Below are 16,771 nucleotides of genomic sequence, written 5' to 3'. Positions count from 1 at the left end.
CGACGACCAAGTGTCCCTGCAGAGAGCCTGGGCCCCGTGCACCCCCAGCCGCAGACGAGACGAGAGTGCCAGCTTACTCATGGGGTGTTTTCACGCTCTTGTTTCTGGCCGGCCTGATAGCTTTGTGGTTTTTTAACGATTCTTTTAATTTGTTATTTTTTTATTTTTTAGATAGAGAGAGCATGAGCAGGGTAGGGGCAGAGAGAGAGAGAGAGAGAGAGAGAGAGAGAGAGAGACCAACCAAAGCAAATTCCACATTTAGTGCAGAGCCCGACACGGGGCTCAAATCCGTGAACCATGTGATCGTGACCTGAACCAAAGTCAAGAGTCAGATGTTCAACCGACTGAGCCACCCAGGTGCCTCTGATGGCTTTGTTTTCATCTGCATTTCTACGATTATAATTATGCTTTGGACGTTTTTCATACGCCTGGAGGTCACGTGAGTGTGTATTTTTGGATTCGTGTCTTTTTCAAATTTTTTCTATTGAGTTTTTGGTCCTTGGTCTCTTAATTTTTTTTTTAAGCTTATTTATTTATTTTGAGAGTGAGCGAGTGAGCATGAGTGGGAGAGGGGCAGAGAGAGCCTCCCAAGCAGGCTCTGAGCACTGTTGGCATAGAATCCGATGGGGCCTCGAACCCACGAACCGTGACCTGAGCTGAAAGCAAAAGTCGGACACTCAACTGGCTGAGCCTCCCAGGCGCCCCAGTCTCTTAATTTTTAAGTCCTTTATATTCGGGGAACATTAGTCCTTTGTGGCCCGTGTTGGGGATTTCTTCTCTCAGTCGGCCATTTGTCTTCTGCCTTTGTTTCTGGTGCTTTCGGTCAGGAAGAAAGCTTCAGGCCCGCCGGTCCTGCGTTCCGTTGCCGCTGGTTCGCGAGTCACGGTGGAGAGCTGTTTCCCCACGCCGCGTGTGAGAGCGGTTCACCGTGTATTCTAGAAGATGGGGGCTTCGTCCCCTGCATGCCACGCCGTGTCCACGTGGAGTTAGCGCGTGCGATCTAAGGTCACCTCTTTCCGGTGGCCGTCCAGGGCCCTTCCTTAGCCGTCCAGCCTGCTCACCGGCCCTCTGGCCTCTGGGAGCAGCGGGGGGCAGGGAGACCAGAAGGCTGACGCTGGGAAGGGCTGGGGGCCACTTGGCTCAGATTAGGATGAGAGCGAGAAGGGAAGGGTCTACCACCGAAGCTAGGAGTGTTTTCCGGGAGAGGGGGCAGTGGGGGCAGGACCCGGAGGTTTGCCTCAGCACCTGGGCACGTGGGGTCTGTTTCTGAGTCGGGGAAGGCGCTGGGGTCAGGCGGGGTCGCGGAGCCCCGTGTGGGATGTGTCCTGTTGCAGGGCTTTGCCGGGCAGCCGGGTAGGAGGTCGGGGAGCTGGTGGGAGCTCAGGGGAGGGCCTGGCTGGGCTCCTGGGTCTGGATAGGTGACAGGGGAGCAGGGGCCAGATGGCACCTCAGGTGACGGCGAGGAAGGGGGAGCCCAGGAGGGCAGGTGTCCTGACAGCAAGGTGAGTGGGTGCAGAAAAACAGGGCAAAGCATTCGGGGGTCCTAAAGGGTCTCAGACCGGCCTTCGGGGGCCCCGAAGCTGCCCTAACGCCACGTCCTCCCCGAAAGCTTGTGGATCCTGATTGAGCGTCCAGGGGGGGCTGGCGGGGGTGGTGAGACCCAGGGATTGGGGTTCCCACCTGGCTCCAAGCTGGGACCCCGGGGACTGGCCTCACAGTGGGGGACACAGCCCTTCTGAGTTCTGCCCCTGCCCCATCCCCCGCTGTCCCCCCAACCTGTGGTGACCTCGGTGACCGCCCTGGCCTCTGTGACAGCAGCGCACTGGGGACAGGAGGGACAGGCAGGAGCTGTCAGATTAGCGCTGCTTTTCTTCTGCTCACCGGGCCGGAATGTTTGATTCATGCCGCCTCCGCACCAGCGTGCCCCAGGACGTGGGGATCAGGCCGGGCCCGCAGACCCTGCCCCTGCCCCCGTGGGCGCTGGGAGGGGAGCATCTCAGTCACAGGATCACACCAAGCAGAGAAACAACGCTGCAGCTGAGCAGGCAGGTGTGCATCGCCGGGCACTTGCGTGTGGTTTGTGTGAGGCGCTTGCCTGAACAGCCCAGGAAGGCTTCCCGGAGGAGGTGTTGCTCAGGGTGAAATCGAAGCTTCCAGATCACTGCGACACCCGCCCTGTAACGGGGGCCCCCGGGGAAAGAGCCGGTCTGCGTGATGAGGAAGGAGTGTGGCACACGGCACCGATTAGGGAACAGCAGGCATCTAATGGTTTTTATCTGCTGATTCACGAGACAGAGAATTTCAGGCTTTGACGTCCTGCAACATGTCGTGAGAGGTGGCTGTGGGGCAGACGGGATGCCAGGGCCCCCATACCTGCCAAGCCCTGCCCCCCACCCCCCATCCGAGGCCTGCAGGGGCTCTCTGCTCTGTTGTGACGGGTTTCTGGAAGGCTGGTTGGCGCAGCGTGGGGCGTGCTCAGTGTCCCGGGGAGAAGTCTGTCCACGGGCAGAGGTCAGGGAAGGCAGGGCAGCGGCGGGCTGAGGTCTGGGCCGGCGGCTCAGAGGATGTGCAGGCTATTCTGGGCGGCGGGCAGGAAGCGGCCGTGCTCCGGGCGGCTGCGGAGAGGTGGGAGCCAGCTGTGGGCATCTCCGGTGCCCACGTCGGTGCTCCGTCCCAGCTGGCTCTTCCCTTCCTCTGCTTTGTTCCCTCCTCGGCCACGGCCAGGAGACAGTCCCCGGATTGAGAGGGAAGAGGGGCTCTCGGGGTGGGGGGGGGGGGGACGGTCGGGGGGCGGCCCCGTTTGGGGCATGCCCGCGGAGGTGAGCAACTCCCACCGCGTCTGTCTGAACGTGTCCCGGCATGGCCTGTTCCCTGGTGTTGCTTCCGGTTGCTGCACAAGAGAGCAGAGCACGGCTGCCGTCCCCCCCCCTCCCCCCCCATCCTTCCAGTCAGGGTCTCTGGGGCCCCGGCCAGGTGCTCAGCTGGTAAATAGCTAATGCCAGCCCAGAGCCTGTGCCCACTGATCCTGGGAGGCCTGGCACAGCTCGGTGCCTCTTCCGCTCCTGAGCCAGGCCTTCCCCCGAGCCCCTGTCACAGGTGGCCCTCCCGGGCCTTCCCTGACCCTCCTGTTCTGGCCTCAGGCCTTCCAAACTTTGCCTCAGGGCCTTCGCATGACAGTCCTCTCCCAGGCCTAGCTGCATGTCCCCAGCTCCTAGAGCAGTGCCCCCCCCCCCCCGCCCCTCAGCCCCGTCACTGTGACGGCCCCTTTCTGTCTCCTTGGGGTGGCTGTCACTGCTCCTTTTGATTTGTAGATGTGTTTTCTAGGTTATTGTCTCTTTTTCCCAAGCCTGCCTCACTCCTGGAAGCTGGCCTGGTGCCAGGCGCGCAGACCGGGCTTTCCGTCGGGGCCGGGATCGGGGCGGGGAGGGCGGGAGGCGCCGCCGGGCCATGCAGGCAGGACAAGGAAGGCGCATTTGTGTTGAGCCCCTGGGGAACCACAGGAGGGCTTCCTGGGGGCGCCGGCTGGCACCAGAGGATTCCTGCCCCTGAAACTCCAGAGGGACCAGAGTGGCCTTGTGGGCCCGGGTGTCCTCCGTGGTCAGCCTCCACGTGGCAGGGACCTGGCTCAGCCAAGTCCCACTCACTCCTCGGCCTGGGGACCCGCCCTCCGTGGCCGGTGGCCGGGGAGGGTGACGGAGGAACGTGTCTCTTGTCCCCCAGCCTTGGCCAGCGGGCTCCTTCCGGGGGCCGGGGATGCTGACACAGAAATAACGCTGCTGTTTGCATCCGGCGGTGAGAGAGGAACGCCAAGGCCCCCGACCCGCCCGCCGCACAGCTGGCCGCCTCCTCCCTCCCTGCTGGGAGCGGCTCCCGCCTCGGCGAGGGCGGGACCCGGTGGACAGCGCCACGATGCCCGGCCCGCGGGGCACGGGGGCACCATGACCACGTGCGGGGCGCGGGCCCCCGTCCGCGTGGGTCCCTTCTGACGCCCAGGAGCCCGGCGCCGTGCGCTCGCTGGCGGGGTGGGGGCGGGGGCGGGAGGAAGTCTGAGGCCAGCTGGACAAAGAGGAAGCGGGCACTGCCCGGAGGGCACACCCCCCGCGAGGCCGGCTCCGGAGGGCGAGACCTCATCTCGTCCGGGGAGGCGGCGGGAGGCACCCTGCCACGCGCCTCACCCCTGCCCCTCGCGGCTGGGCCCTGGGTGGTTGCCGGGTGACATGGGACTCGTGTCCCCCTTGCTGAGCCCACGCGGGGCCCCTGCCCCCGGGACAGGAGCAGCTGAGGGGCTGGAGGTGCGGCCGGCCGTGCCGCCCCCCTGCCCCTGCCGTGCCCAGGGCCCCGGGCATGCGCTCACCCTCCGGGCCCGCCTGCCGCAGCGTCCCGTGGGGCCAGCCTGGAGGGCCGGGCCGGGCCCACGACAGGCGGGGGGTGGGCTCTGTGAACGGCGAGCCCCGGACCCTCGGATGCGGTGTGGACGCCATCCCCCGAGCGATGGGCTGGGGCCCTGTGCTGGGGAGGGCACGGGGTGGGCTCAGGACCGCGGCTGTCGGTCAGGGGGCCCGCGGTCCTCGGTGACCACCTGTTCCCACCGTGCCTTGGCCGGGGGTGCGGACGCCGGCCGGGCAGATGTGTCCGCAGCAGGGAGGTCCCCATGATGGGCAGTCAGGGAAACCCCGTCTGTCTCCCACCCCCAACCTCCCTGCCCCTGAATCCCTGCTTCCCCCCTACCACGCGTCCCCGCCTCGCGCCCCCCTCCCCCTGCATCCCTGCCTCCCCTCCACACACATCCCTGCCTCACCCCATCAACTTCCCGGTCTCCCCCCACCCCACCACCTTCCTGCTGAAATCACCCCACATCCTTGCCTCACCCCTCCATGCCTACCTCACCCCCCTCATCCCTGCCTCCCACAGGCTTCTGGGCGCTCTGTAGGAGAGCTCGCGTGCAGCCTTGCCCGACCGGTCTCTCTCCCGGGGCCTGGGGCTGGGCCATGCCCGGGTCCCCGGGGGTGCCCTCTGGGGTCCGGCCCGTTCCTCCCTGGCACCTCCCACACCATAGCGGCAGGCTGGCGAGGCGCTGTGCCCGGCTGAGAGCTTCGTGTGGGGGCAGGACCGGCTCGGGGAGGCCCGGGTGAAGGGCCCCATTCAGGAGGCCCGCCCGGGGCTGTGTGGGCCGGGCTCCCGCTCCCCATGGGCAGTCCTGCCTTGTTTTGTCAGCAGAGGCTTTCCTGCTCTGCAGATGCAGGGGACGGGCCCCCCTGGGGGCCTCTCGAGAAGGAGAAGGCTGTGGCCGGGATCCAGGACCCTCACCCTGCTCCCTCCCTGAGGTGGGGTCGCCCTGGCCCTGCCCACCCCCGGGGCCTTCTGAGGAGTCAGCGTCCCGTCCTGTCCGGGGAACCTGGGCCGTGGGCAGGTCCCACAGGACAGGAGGACTCCCGGGGACCCTGCTCACCGGGCCAGGGCCTCCCCAGTGCCAGCCGACTGGGATTAGGGGGACCCCAAAGGGGGTGCGGGTGGGGTGTGCGCTGAGGCCAGTGGGCGTGTGGGCGTCCCGTGTCTGTGGGGTGGGGGTCACGCAGCTGGCCGTCTCTGGCTTCGAGGGATCGGGTGGGCCAGCCCAGGGGTTGGGTGGGCCCCACCTTGGGTTACAGGCCGGCCTCTCGGAGGACCTCTGTCTCTAAGACACGGGGTCAGGGCTTTGGGGAGGGCGGGGAAGGAGGGGGGGCTTGGCCCCGAGGACAGTATGGGTGACCCCTCAAGAGCTGCCCTTGGACTACTGGGGTCTGGGCTGGGGGACCAGGGCTGGAGGGTGAAGCATGACGGGGTCATTCCGGCCCTGTGGGCGGTGAGCTGGCCCGTCCCCAGCACATGGTGCCCCTCTACGGAGAGGGGCCCCTGGGCCGTTCCCCGTGAAGGGATTTCACTGCGTGGTCTGGGCCGGCCTGACCTTGCTGGGCCTGATTTCTCCTCTAGAGAAGCAGGGCCCGCTGGGATTCTCTCCCAGACCCCGTGTTCAGGCCTTTCACAGGACAGAGCCACGGCCCCAGAGGGAGCGCGGGGCTACCCCCTCCCCCACACTGCCTTTGCTCCTTTTGGGGGAACCCCAGGCTTCGGCATTTCTTTTTTTTTTTTTTTTTAGAGAGAGACAGAGCATGAACGGGGGAGGGGCAGAGAGAGAGGGAGACACAGAATCGGAAACAGGCTCCAGGCTCCGAGCCATCAGCCCAGAGCCCGACGCGGGGCTCGAACTCACGGACCGCGAGATCGTGACCTGGCTGAAGTCGGACGCTTACCCGACTGCGCCACCCAGGCGCCCCCAGGCTTCGGCATTTCTAAGCCTCTGTTTTCCCGCCTGAGACATGGACGTCCTAATACGTAACTCGCTGCCTCAGTCGGGGGTCCAGGAAACACTCTGGTGTCGTTGATGGAGCCGGGTCGGCCGCACAGGAACCCCCCGGCTCTTACCGCTGTCCTTCTCGTCAGTGACCGTAGGCTGCTGCCCCCTGCCGGGTCGCCCCCTGGTGTCCACATGACCAATGAGGGCCTCGGCCCGGAGAGGTTCCTGGACTGCACGGGCCCAGGCGGGAAGGCAGGGCCCTTCTGAGGGGCGGGCAGTGGTGCCAGCTGCAGACAGGACCTGGCAGTGAGGGCATCCACCCGCCCTCTCCTCAAAGTGCTGGGCAGCTCCTCGGAGCCACAGAGCCCTGGTGGTCTGGGACCGTTCCCCAGGGCGTGGCCCAGGTGCCCCGGCCCGAGGCCCCCCTGTCGGGTTCAGGGGTCCGCAGGCATCTGTTTCGGAAGAGACAGCAAATTCTGGGGGGCCTTCTCCAGTACCCGGAATCTGGGGCCGCTTCCTGGCCTCACCCTGCCCGCTTCCTGGATTCTTTGCTGTCTCCCTGGGGGTCGTGTTCTCCTCTGGCCTGGCACCTGCCGCTCCCTACCTCTGCCAGGACCAGGTCCCTGCCTCGGAGAAGCCCTCCCCGATCACCCCTTCCAAGGGGAATGAGAGAGGGAGGGGTTTCAGGGAGAAAGGGGTGCCCGGCTGGAAGGAAGCCCCACCTGCTCATGTCAAGTCCAGTGAGGTCCCTGCCCCCCGGGGGGTGTGTGCCCAGCCAGCTGATGCGAAAGGAGGGAAGTGCCCCGGCCCCTTGGTGACACCTGGGAAAGCCTCCTTCCCCTTCAGGGTCTGCTGGTGGTTCTCGACTCCCTTGTGAGGCCGGGCAGCATCCCCCTGCACCCCCGCGGTCCCGGCTCCCGGGGCTCAGGCTGACAGGGTACAGGTCAATCTGATGGCAGTCATGGCCCAGGAAACCCTTTACTGAGTATGTGCAGGGGGCATCCTTGATGCGTCCCTTCCCTACTTCCCAGTGGGGAAACTGAGGCTCAGGTCACACATGGCTGTTTCCGTGGGCCCCTCGTGTCCCCTGGAGCGGGACCAAAGCCTCCACGGTGGGGTTGGAGGTTCCTTCATCTGGAAACTAAACTACAGCAAGAAAGACTTAGGCTGGACACAAGGAGGGACTTCCCCAGCAGGAAGGAGCCTGGGAATCCCATGCCCTCCTGGCAATGGTGGGGTCGTGTTGACCTGGCTGTCCGAAGCTCTAGGATCAACGCCCCTCCTCCTGCCCCACCTTTCTCTCTCTCTTGAACCTGGGCTGAGGCATCCTGGGAGTCCTGGGCACGGCCTCGACTGCTGGAAGGAGGGCAGGGCCCTTTACGTGCTTGCTCTGGGGTGCCGTCGTCCACACGCTGCCCCAGGCCAGCGCCCCCCCTTGCCCTTCTCGCCCCAGATGGGAAGAGGGGAGGTCCCCCCTGCCCCGGGAGGCCTGCAGGGGCTGGCCGTCCCCAGGCCGAGGACCTCCCGAGACAGGGGGTGGCTGGGGTGCAGGGTGGGCACAGGTGAGTCCAGGATGGGACCCCTCCCTGGGGAAGATGGTGAGTGAGCTCATGGGAGCACACGCGGCCCCTGTGGGTGAGCTCGGTTGGGTTACTCTCCCCACACCTTCTAAATAGGTGCTGAGAGGGGCTTCTTATCGGGGCACCTGGGGGGCTCAGTCGGTTAAGCGTCTGACTTCCGCTCGGGTCGTGATCTCGCGGTTTGTGGGTTCGAGCCCCGTGTGGGGCTCGGTGCTGACAGCTCGGAGCCTGGGGCTGCTTCGGATTCTGTGTCTCCCTCGCTCTCTGCCCCTCCCCCGCTCGTGCTCTGTCTCTCTGTTTCAAAAATGAATAAACAGTTAAAAAAAAAAAAAAAAAGGTTTAAAGAGGGGTTTCCATCACAGGCTGGCCGGGCTCAGTGCCTGTGCCTCCCTGGGCCCCGGACGGCCCTCCCGCCCCAGGGTGGCTGCCTCAGGTGGGTGTCCAGGGCTGAGTGCCTCCCAGCTCCCCACCTTCCCCGTGCCGTGTGCCTGGTGTGGCTGCGGCGACGGCTGTGACTTACCATCCGGGGTCTGTCCTCCCTCTGCCCGGGCCACACGCAGCTCCCGAAAGGTGGACTGAGGAGGGCCTGGGGTTCCCACCACTGGCTGACCCCTGAGGCTGGGTGGAAGGAGGCCTGTGCTGGAGCCCTGTTCTCGCTGGCTTTGGTGCTGTGTGACTGTGGGCCATTTCTCGCCCTCTCTGAGCTTCCCTCCTCCTGTGATGAGAGATAGCCCTGCTTCTCAGGCTTCCCGTGAGGACTGGAGTGCACAGGAGGAAGCAGGCTTTATGCAGCTCATGGCCGCCCGCCCTCCGTGCTGGGGCCTCAGACCCACCGGGCACTTGGGGGGCTGCTGGGGGGGCCTGACAGGGGAGAGGATGTGGGTCTCAGCTCCGTGGGTGTGTGTCCCTATTGTCTGATGGGCGCCGGCCCGGGGCCGGAGGCTCCCAGCTCAGTCACCCGCGGCCCGACGTTGGGACGTGCCTGCCGTGTGCCCTGGTCGTGTACGTGCCTCCGAGTCACGTGTGCACACACGCACGCACACCGGGGAGCCCCCTGAGCAGCCCCTCTAGGGCCCCCCGAAGGCTTTGGAATGACAGCTTGGGTGGCACGGTTAAGCTCACAGCCAGAGTCTCTGCCCCCGAGCCACCCCCAGTCGGCGTGGCCCTTCACGGGGTGACAGTGGGAGACCCCATGCCCCCCTCGCACACTCGAGGTCTCTGCGCTGCGGCGGGTGTGGGCAGCGAAGGGACATGAGCACAGCCGTCAGCTCGGGCCCTCACGGCCCCGCGGGGCCATCCAGACACACGGCCGGTGTGGGGGCAGCTGGGTCTCCCACCGTCACCACCTCCGGGGGTGCAGCGGCGTGTCTGGGGGTCGGCCAAGATAGGCCTGAAGTGCCTCCGGCCAGGGAGCCCCGTTTCTGTACCTGGTGGTCGGGGTTCTGAGCGGGGCCAGCGGGGTGAGTAGCCCCTCTCTGTCCCCCCATCTCAAGGGGGACAGATTCTCTGTCCTTGTGGCACGGAGCTGTCATGGGCCTTCCCGGAAGAGCGCAACCCCATCCCTGGGCTCCAGGTGTCCCCGTGTGCCTGTGACATCCCTGTTTCGGGGAGAGGCCGGGAGGAGAGGGTGCGGGCCGAACCCCAGCCTGCCACCGCCTGCGCGGTGGCTTTGCCGAGCCTCCGCGGGCACCAGGAATAGCGGGCACGGGGCAGTGCCTCGTCCGGCTCTGAGAAGGCCGGGGGGCTGGCAGCATGGGTGCTGGGCTGGCCTGGTGTCTCCTGTGGTCCCCGGGCGCGGCCCTCCCTGCCGCCTCGGGACCCTTGCCCCGCGCCTCCGGCCCACGTGTGCGCCCAGCAGCTGGGGCGGCCCTGCCTGCTCCGGGCTCATGCCAGAGCTACCCCCTGCCCACCCCCAGGCCCCTCTGTGCCTGGCACCGTTGGCACGCAGGCTGGGTGTGTGGAGAGCTGCCTCCGTGCGGCCACCGGGGGCCCTGTAGGGCCCTGCTGAGCCTGTGGGGGTGAGGCAAGGAGGGACGGAATGGAGCACGAGGACCTCACGTCTTGACACACCCTGGAGGCCTGCGTGGAGGAGGCGGCCCTGAGAATTCTGTTCACTGAGCCCCTGACCTGAACCTAAAGCTGCGTTCGGCCGGTTCAACAGACGTTTGTGTACCAGGCCTCGCGCTGGGCCTTCAGATGGGGCCCCACCTGAGGAGGCAGGGGGCGGTCAGTGCTGTGATGGGGGTGTGGCAGGGGCCACGGGCCCGGCGGGGGTGTCTGGAGGCCTCCCTGCAGGGGGGCTCAGGCCTGTGGGGCAGGGGGTGACCCAGGAAGATGGGCCTGGAGTTCAGGCTTCATCTGGAGGGTCTTCAGTTGGGAGGGAGCTGGCAGGCTTGCATCTCCCCAGGGCCCCCCGGCTCCCCAGTGGGGACTGAACCGCTGAGGTGGGGAGACCGGCGGGGGCTGGGCTGCGGGTTCTGGCCGCGGTGACCCCGGGCCGGTGCCGTGTGCATAGGCGCCCTGCGAGGGCCCGGCTGGAACACGAGGCGGGAGGGTCCATGTGTCTGGGGTCCCCAGCGATGGGGACACAGGTTTTAATCTTCTGGTAAACTTCTTGCCTGGCGGTCTGGAGTCTGTGCAGTGGGGCCTTTGGGGAGACGATGACCCAGGAGCCACACCTCCGCGGGCCCAGCCGCCTGTCGTGTGGTCCTTGGGGTTGTGGGTCGAGTCCCCGGGGCAAACCTTTTAAGGAGACGAGCCTCCGGACAGTCCCTGGTGGCAGGTCGGGGCCGTGTGGGGGTGCGGGGAGGCGTGGCTGCGTGCTGGTGCCCGGTGGGGGGGGGCAGCCAGGGGGGGGGGGGGGGCACGGGGCCCCCAGGGGGGGGTGCCCGGGGGGCCCGGGGGGGGCGGGCCGGGAGGGAGGGACTCGGTCTCCCCTGGGGGCTGTCCTCTGCCCCTCCTGCTCATTTGTCTCCCAGACCTGAGGGGGTCGTACGGTGCAGTGTGCCCGAGGGGGACCCCGAGGAGACGTGTCCACGTCCCGACCCGGGACCCGAGAACGTGACCTCACGTGGCGAGAGGGCCTTCGCGGGCGCAGTTCGGTAACAAAAAAGGAAAAGACGAAAAGGACGTATTTCGAATTATGTTTGAAAAACCGCTACCAATGTTTGTACCCAGTACTAATGCCAGTTTTTAGAAACTCACGGAGGTTTCCGCAGTTATTATCGTCACGAGTAACTTGTTGGCTTGGCAAACGGCCATTACGAGTGCAGGGGCCGAGCTGGGGGCCCCCACAGATGTCTGGTCCCTTGGAGCATAAGGATGAGACCTCACGCAGAAGCACCTTTGCAGGTGGGACGGAGCTCAGTGTCCTGAGAGGCCGTGGCCATCCCGCGTGCTTGGGCGGGCCCTGCACACGGTGACGGGCGTCCCCATGCACGAGAAACTAACAGCAGGGCCACGTGACCGCACAGCCACCAGCCCAGGGCGATGCCTGGGGCCCCAGAAGCCGGGAAAGGATACGGCCCCCCTCACCCCACCCCTCCCTGCTCAGGGTGAGCCCCCACCAGGGCTGAGCTGCGTCCACGCACAATGTGGCATTCCTGCCCCGGGGTCTGTGGCTGCCACATGCCCCAGTGGGGGGTTCAGTCTTGGCCTGAAGCCGGGGCTGGGGGGATCCTGGGGTCGGCCAGCTTGGGCTCATGGTCGCTGTGGCCTTTGACGTGCTCCTGCTGACTCATAGCCTCGGGGGTCCCATCAGTGGCTGTGACTCCCCTCTGGGATGTCCAGGGCGCCTGGGACGGAGGGCCAGCTCCACAGCCTGGAAGCCCTTGGAGGGCCCGTTGAACCGCGCCCCAAGGCCCCGCCTCCTCACGTGGGATGACGGGTCACCTTCCGCGCGGGGTTTAGAGGGAACAGTGCCACGCAAGGGCTGGGCCTGCGAGGGGACCCGGGGCACAGCCATGCAGGACCGGAGGCCGCCGCCGTGGGAGTCCGATGTCGGGTGGATGTCGTGGCCCGGGGCGCTGAGCTCATCGGCTCCACGGCAGGGCACCTGCCCTCGTGTGTTCCGGGGTCTTTGGAACCTTCCAGGGCGACTTTTAGACAAACTGAAGCCTCTCTGATACGATTTGGGGTTTAAAACGTCAGCACCTAATCTGTTGAATCACACGTTCAAAACCCCGTCTGGCCCCGGGCTTGAGGTCCCTTGACGAGCCCTTGGTTTATCTGCCTGGAAGGTCCTGTCCTAGCCCGGGCGGGGGGTCCGGACCCCTGTCATGCCTCACCACCAGCCTTTGTTAGGCTCCCTCCGTCAGCTGCTGCCCACGAATGTCATTCCCTTTCCTTTTTGAAAATTGTGGTAAAATACACACAAAATTTATCATCTTAACCGTGTCAGGTACACAGTTCAGGGACATGAAGCACATTCCGTCTCCAGAACTTTCCGTCTTCCCAAACAGAAACTCTGTCCCTGTGAAACACGGACCCCCCCGCCCCCCCCCCCCCCCAGCCCCGGCGCCCGTGCTCTGCTGTGATCCACCGCTATGTTTCAGCCTCCCCGAATTCTAGCTTAGACCCCAGGGTAAGCCCGGCGGCCACGCTCTTTGGTGTTGGGGCTCCGAGGGCTCCGGGAACAGCCTGTGCTTTCTGCACGAGTGTGGTCTGCGTGTATGATTCTGACCTTCACCGGAAGCATCCCAGGGTGGAAAGGTGCCTCAGGGTGGGCTGGAGAGACCTCGCCGTGGGTTCACAGCGCCTCCCGGGGGTCTGGGCACACCCCCGACTCAGCTCCCCGCCTGCGTCCTGCCCCCGCACCCTGGAGCGCCCTCCCGCTGTCTTGGACGGCGGCCCTGGCAGGCCTCCCGCATTCTTCCGTGTTCCCAGGGCACCTGGCCGCCGCAGGTACAGAGATGATGACCGATAAGATTCAGGACGTCCCTGGTGCTTGCGGTCCCGGCCCCTGGCCAGCGGCACAAGCAGGGCACTGTCCCTCGGGGCCGACGTGGCCTCGGGGGGCTGGCGCCTCTTCTGCACCCCGCCCTACTCCCGCACCCTGACCCAGAAAACGGGTCAGATCCTTCTCTTCCTGGTCCTCGTGTCCCAGCTCTCGGGACGCATAGGCGGCGGACTGGGCCGGAGCCGTGGTCTCAGCCCCGTGGAGGCAGGAGGTCCTGAGCCCCCCCGAGGGCAGGGACCCCGCCTCAGGGTCTCTGGGGCCCGCAGGCCCACCCGGGACAGGACAGAGTAGACACGAAGCACACTGTGTGTGTCACGACACCTGACTGACCGTTTAGCCTTCAGGACGCAGCGGGGCTGGGGAAGCACGACACTTGGGGGGGCGTCCCCCGTCCCCCCGCCCTCGGTGGAGAACCCCCGGTGGCCGTCCCAGGAGGGGCTCCTCAGGCGGGGCCCCCCCCCCCCCCCCCGCCCAGTCTCCGCCGCAGCTGTCTGCACAGGGGCCTCCCCGTGACCTCTGCCCAGGAGCTCGGGGGTGAACCCCTCCTGACGTCCCTTCCTGGGGGCCGGCGGGGTCCGTGCGCAGATGGGACTTGGGCCCGGTCGTCCTTCCGTGCCCGTGGGCCTCCCATGGTGGACGCTTCACGTAAACGGAGTCACGCGACACGTGGTCTATAAGCGTGGCTTCTCGACGCCCATGTTTCGGGGTCTGTCCCGCTGTAGCGGGGGCCCGGGCCTCGTCCTTTACGGCTGGCTGACCACGCCCCGCTCCATGCGCCTGGTCCCCGGCCGGTGGGCCTCGGGCTGGGTGGCACTTGGAGTTCTGAGACGGGGGGAGGGAAGGGGCGTGGCCCCACTGGGCGGGGGGTGGTGGGCAGCCCCTCCGGTCCCCGGGCCTAGGCTTGTGTCTGGGCGGGAGGGAGCGGGCGGGCTGGCCGCGGAGCTGACCACCGTGTCTTCCCGCCCTGCAGCTTCCTCATCGTCCTGGTCTGCCTCATCTTCAGCGTGCTGTCCACCATCGAGCAGTATGTCGCCCTGGCCACAGGGACCCTCTTCTGGATGGTACGTAGCCATGCGAGGGGCTGGACCGCTGCCCCAGCCGCCGGGGCTCTGGTCTGCCAGGCGAGCGGGCCATGGCATGGAGTGAGCTGCTCTGGGCCTCTCCCGCCCGCACGGTGACCCCGGACTGATGTCCTTCCCACCCTGCCGGCCAGCAGCCGGGGACCGGAGGCGTAGAGACCCCCACACTTGCCGGGAAGACCGCCGTCAGGCTGGGACTGGTGGTCTGGGAGGGCTTCCTGGAGGAGGGGGCTCCGAGCTGCGCTGGAAAAGGAGGACAGGAGGACCTGTCCGCACGGCTCGCCAAGCCTGCCCGGTGGCCTGGGTGGGGGGGGGTGACTCCTGACCTGGGTTGAGGCCGGTACGCCGACCCCGTGGGGGTCTCGCCCCACCCCGCGCCTCTGGCCGCCTGCTTGGCCCCGTCCACAGACCTGCGTCTTCCCGCCCTGCCTCGAGGTGCCGTTTTCATGGTAAACCAGAGCCCGGGGGCGCATAGACCCTCGTGGAGGCTCTGCTGCTCCGTCCCCCTGGTCCGACTTCTCCCCCAGGGCCGCGCAGCTTCCGTGACTGTGTGCTGAGGTCTGTCCTATCTCATGACGTAGCGTCCCCGTGGCAGACCGTCCTCACTCGTGTGGTCTTCCCAGCGACCTCTGCCGCCCAGCTGCCTAGCGTTCAGAGAAGTCTGGGGGCAGCTGGGGGACGAGCGTGGGGAGACTGCCCTCGGTCTGGTCTGGTGAGGTCTCCCGTCCACGACCGTCGCGCACCCGTCTGCCAGGCGCACAGGTTCGCGATGGGGGCTTCCGACCGCGGCGGTGACGGCTGTCCCTGGTGACGGCGACAGTGGTCACTGTCGGCTACCGTCACAGATGGGTGCTCGGACCGCGCAGGCCACAGCTGCCGCCGCCTCCGTGTTTTCTGGAGGTCGCGCTCGCTCGCGGCCCCCTTGTACGTATGAAAGCTGTTGGTGGCTCTCTCTGGACGTGGGGTCGCGGCCGGCAGAGGCGTGTGTGGCTCGCGGGGCCCAGTGGGGGTCGGCGTGGTGGCCGTCGCGGCTGCCGGGCCCCCGGCCTTGCGGGCTGGGTGCGCTCCCGGGGCTTCTCGTGAGGAAGGGTGCCGGCCTCGGGCTGGCGGGCAGTGGGTCTTCTCTTGACCGGCGGCATTCTCCGAGTCTGACGTGAGGGTGTTGACTGCGGGCAGCTCTCTCCCGCGTCCGTGGAGATGGTCGCACCGTGGAACCGCTCGCTGGCCCAGCATATCGCTTTCATCGTCCTGATAGGCTACGCTTTCTCGTGTAAAAGCAGGGACGTGCTCACTGTCCAAAAGCAGGATGGTGACGCTGACAGCCTTTGGGTGACAGAACTCTCCCCCGGTCCTGGGCGCCCATGGGAGCAGCCGAAGGTGCTGGCCTGGCCCGTGCCGAGGCCCTGGGGGCTGCAGCCCGGAGAAGGCTCCTCCTGCACCCGGGCAGTGTGTCAGCCGCCACTGTCCTGGCGAGGAATGTCTCTGAAGCCCTGCGCCAGTGGCCCCGGTACAGGCCGGGGGAGGGGGTCCACCTCCTCTGCAGGTGAGACGTGGGTGATGCTTCTCACCTGCACCTGCTTCCCAGGGTGGGGACTGTCCTTCCCGCTGGGCGGCCTCAGGTCCCAGCGGCCAGCAGCTGGGGAAAAGCGGGGAGCGTGGGACATGTCTCTTCGTTTGAGGGTATCACATGATGAGTCCTGGGCCGCACGGAGCACGTCCGAGTGTCCTGGGGCGGCCGCAGCAAAGTCACCCAGACGTGTGGCTTAAACAGCATTTATCCCCCACGGCCCGGAGCCCGGAAGTCGGAGATCAGGGGCCGGGATGGTCCTTTCAGCGAGGACGCCCTTCCCCCTTGCAAGCGTGCCCTCTCTGTGTCCTCACACGGGGGGTGGGGGCTCTCTGGCGTCTCTTCTTACAAGGACACTGACCCTACAGGACCAGGGCCTCATCCCAGTTACCTCAGTTTACCCAACTGTCTCCTTAACGAGCCCATCTCCAAATGTAGTCACATTCCAAGGTGCTTGGGGGTTGGGGCTCCCACATGTGAAATTGGGGGGCAAACAGTTCGGCCCATGAAGCGCCCCGAGTGGCTTGGGGTGGTCACTCTGGTACCGGGAGCTTGGCTCTTGGGTTTTGAGAGGCCCCGATGACATCTGGAGTCTGGGTGGGCGGAAGGCATGCCGGGTGTCCCTGCACGCAGAGGGCTGTGTGAACTGGGGGCCCTGAGTTCAGGTGGCGACTTGCCCCATCCTCGAGAGCTCAGGCAGGGCCTCCAGGCGCAGCTGGGGGGGGGGGGCAGGTGGACAGGATGGAGGCTGCCGAAGCTGCCAGGCCCTGCGAACCGGGACCCTGGCAGTCATGGCCGGCACCCCGATGTGTCGCTGGGACCCCAGGCCCTGCACTGTCCGTGGAAACCAGACCCACGGACGACGGCCCCAGGGTGGGGGCAGCCCCTGGCAGCCTCAGGCCCTGTGTGGTCTGGCCTCCACTCTCCTCTTGCCCAGGAACACCTCCCTGCCAGACAAGGCTTGTCCCGTTCAGAGCACATAGTTCATTCCATGGCACGGGGCTGCCCTCTCAGCAGCCCCTCCAGAATCCCACCTGCCTCCCAGCATCCCGGCTGCCCGCCACCATCTCGGCTGCCCCCCACCATCTCGGCTGCCCCCCAGCATCCCAGCAGCCCCTCCAGAATCCCACCTGCCCCCCCAGCATCCCAGCAGCCCCTCTAGAATCCCACCTGCCCCCAGCATCCCGGCTGCCCGCCACCATCTCGGCTGCCCCCCAGCATCCCGGCTGCCCGCCACCATCTCGGCTGCCCCCC

At 66.5% G+C, this 16,771-nt stretch overlaps 1 protein-coding gene across 1 annotated transcript in view; it reads left to right on the top strand.

The window, feature by feature from the left end:
• The first annotated feature begins 13,567 nt into the window (after positions 1–13,567).
• Positions 13,568–16,771, top strand: part of KCNQ1 (potassium voltage-gated channel subfamily Q member 1) — a 274,919-nt gene continuing 271,715 nt past the window's right edge. The window contains exons 1-2 of the mRNA XM_040465810.1: positions 13,568–13,678; positions 13,771–13,932. Of these exons, the coding sequence (XP_040321744.1) occupies positions 13,568–13,678; positions 13,771–13,932 (273 nt within the window). The remainder of the gene's footprint in view (positions 13,679–13,770; positions 13,933–16,771) is intronic.

This window comes from Herpailurus yagouaroundi, unplaced genomic scaffold (assembly GCF_014898765.1).
Source record: "Herpailurus yagouaroundi ecotype Mexico unplaced genomic scaffold, PumYag 569, whole genome shotgun sequence".
NCBI lineage: Eukaryota > Metazoa > Chordata > Mammalia > Carnivora > Felidae > Herpailurus > Herpailurus yagouaroundi.
This window is presented reverse-complemented; position numbering and strand designations above follow the sequence as displayed.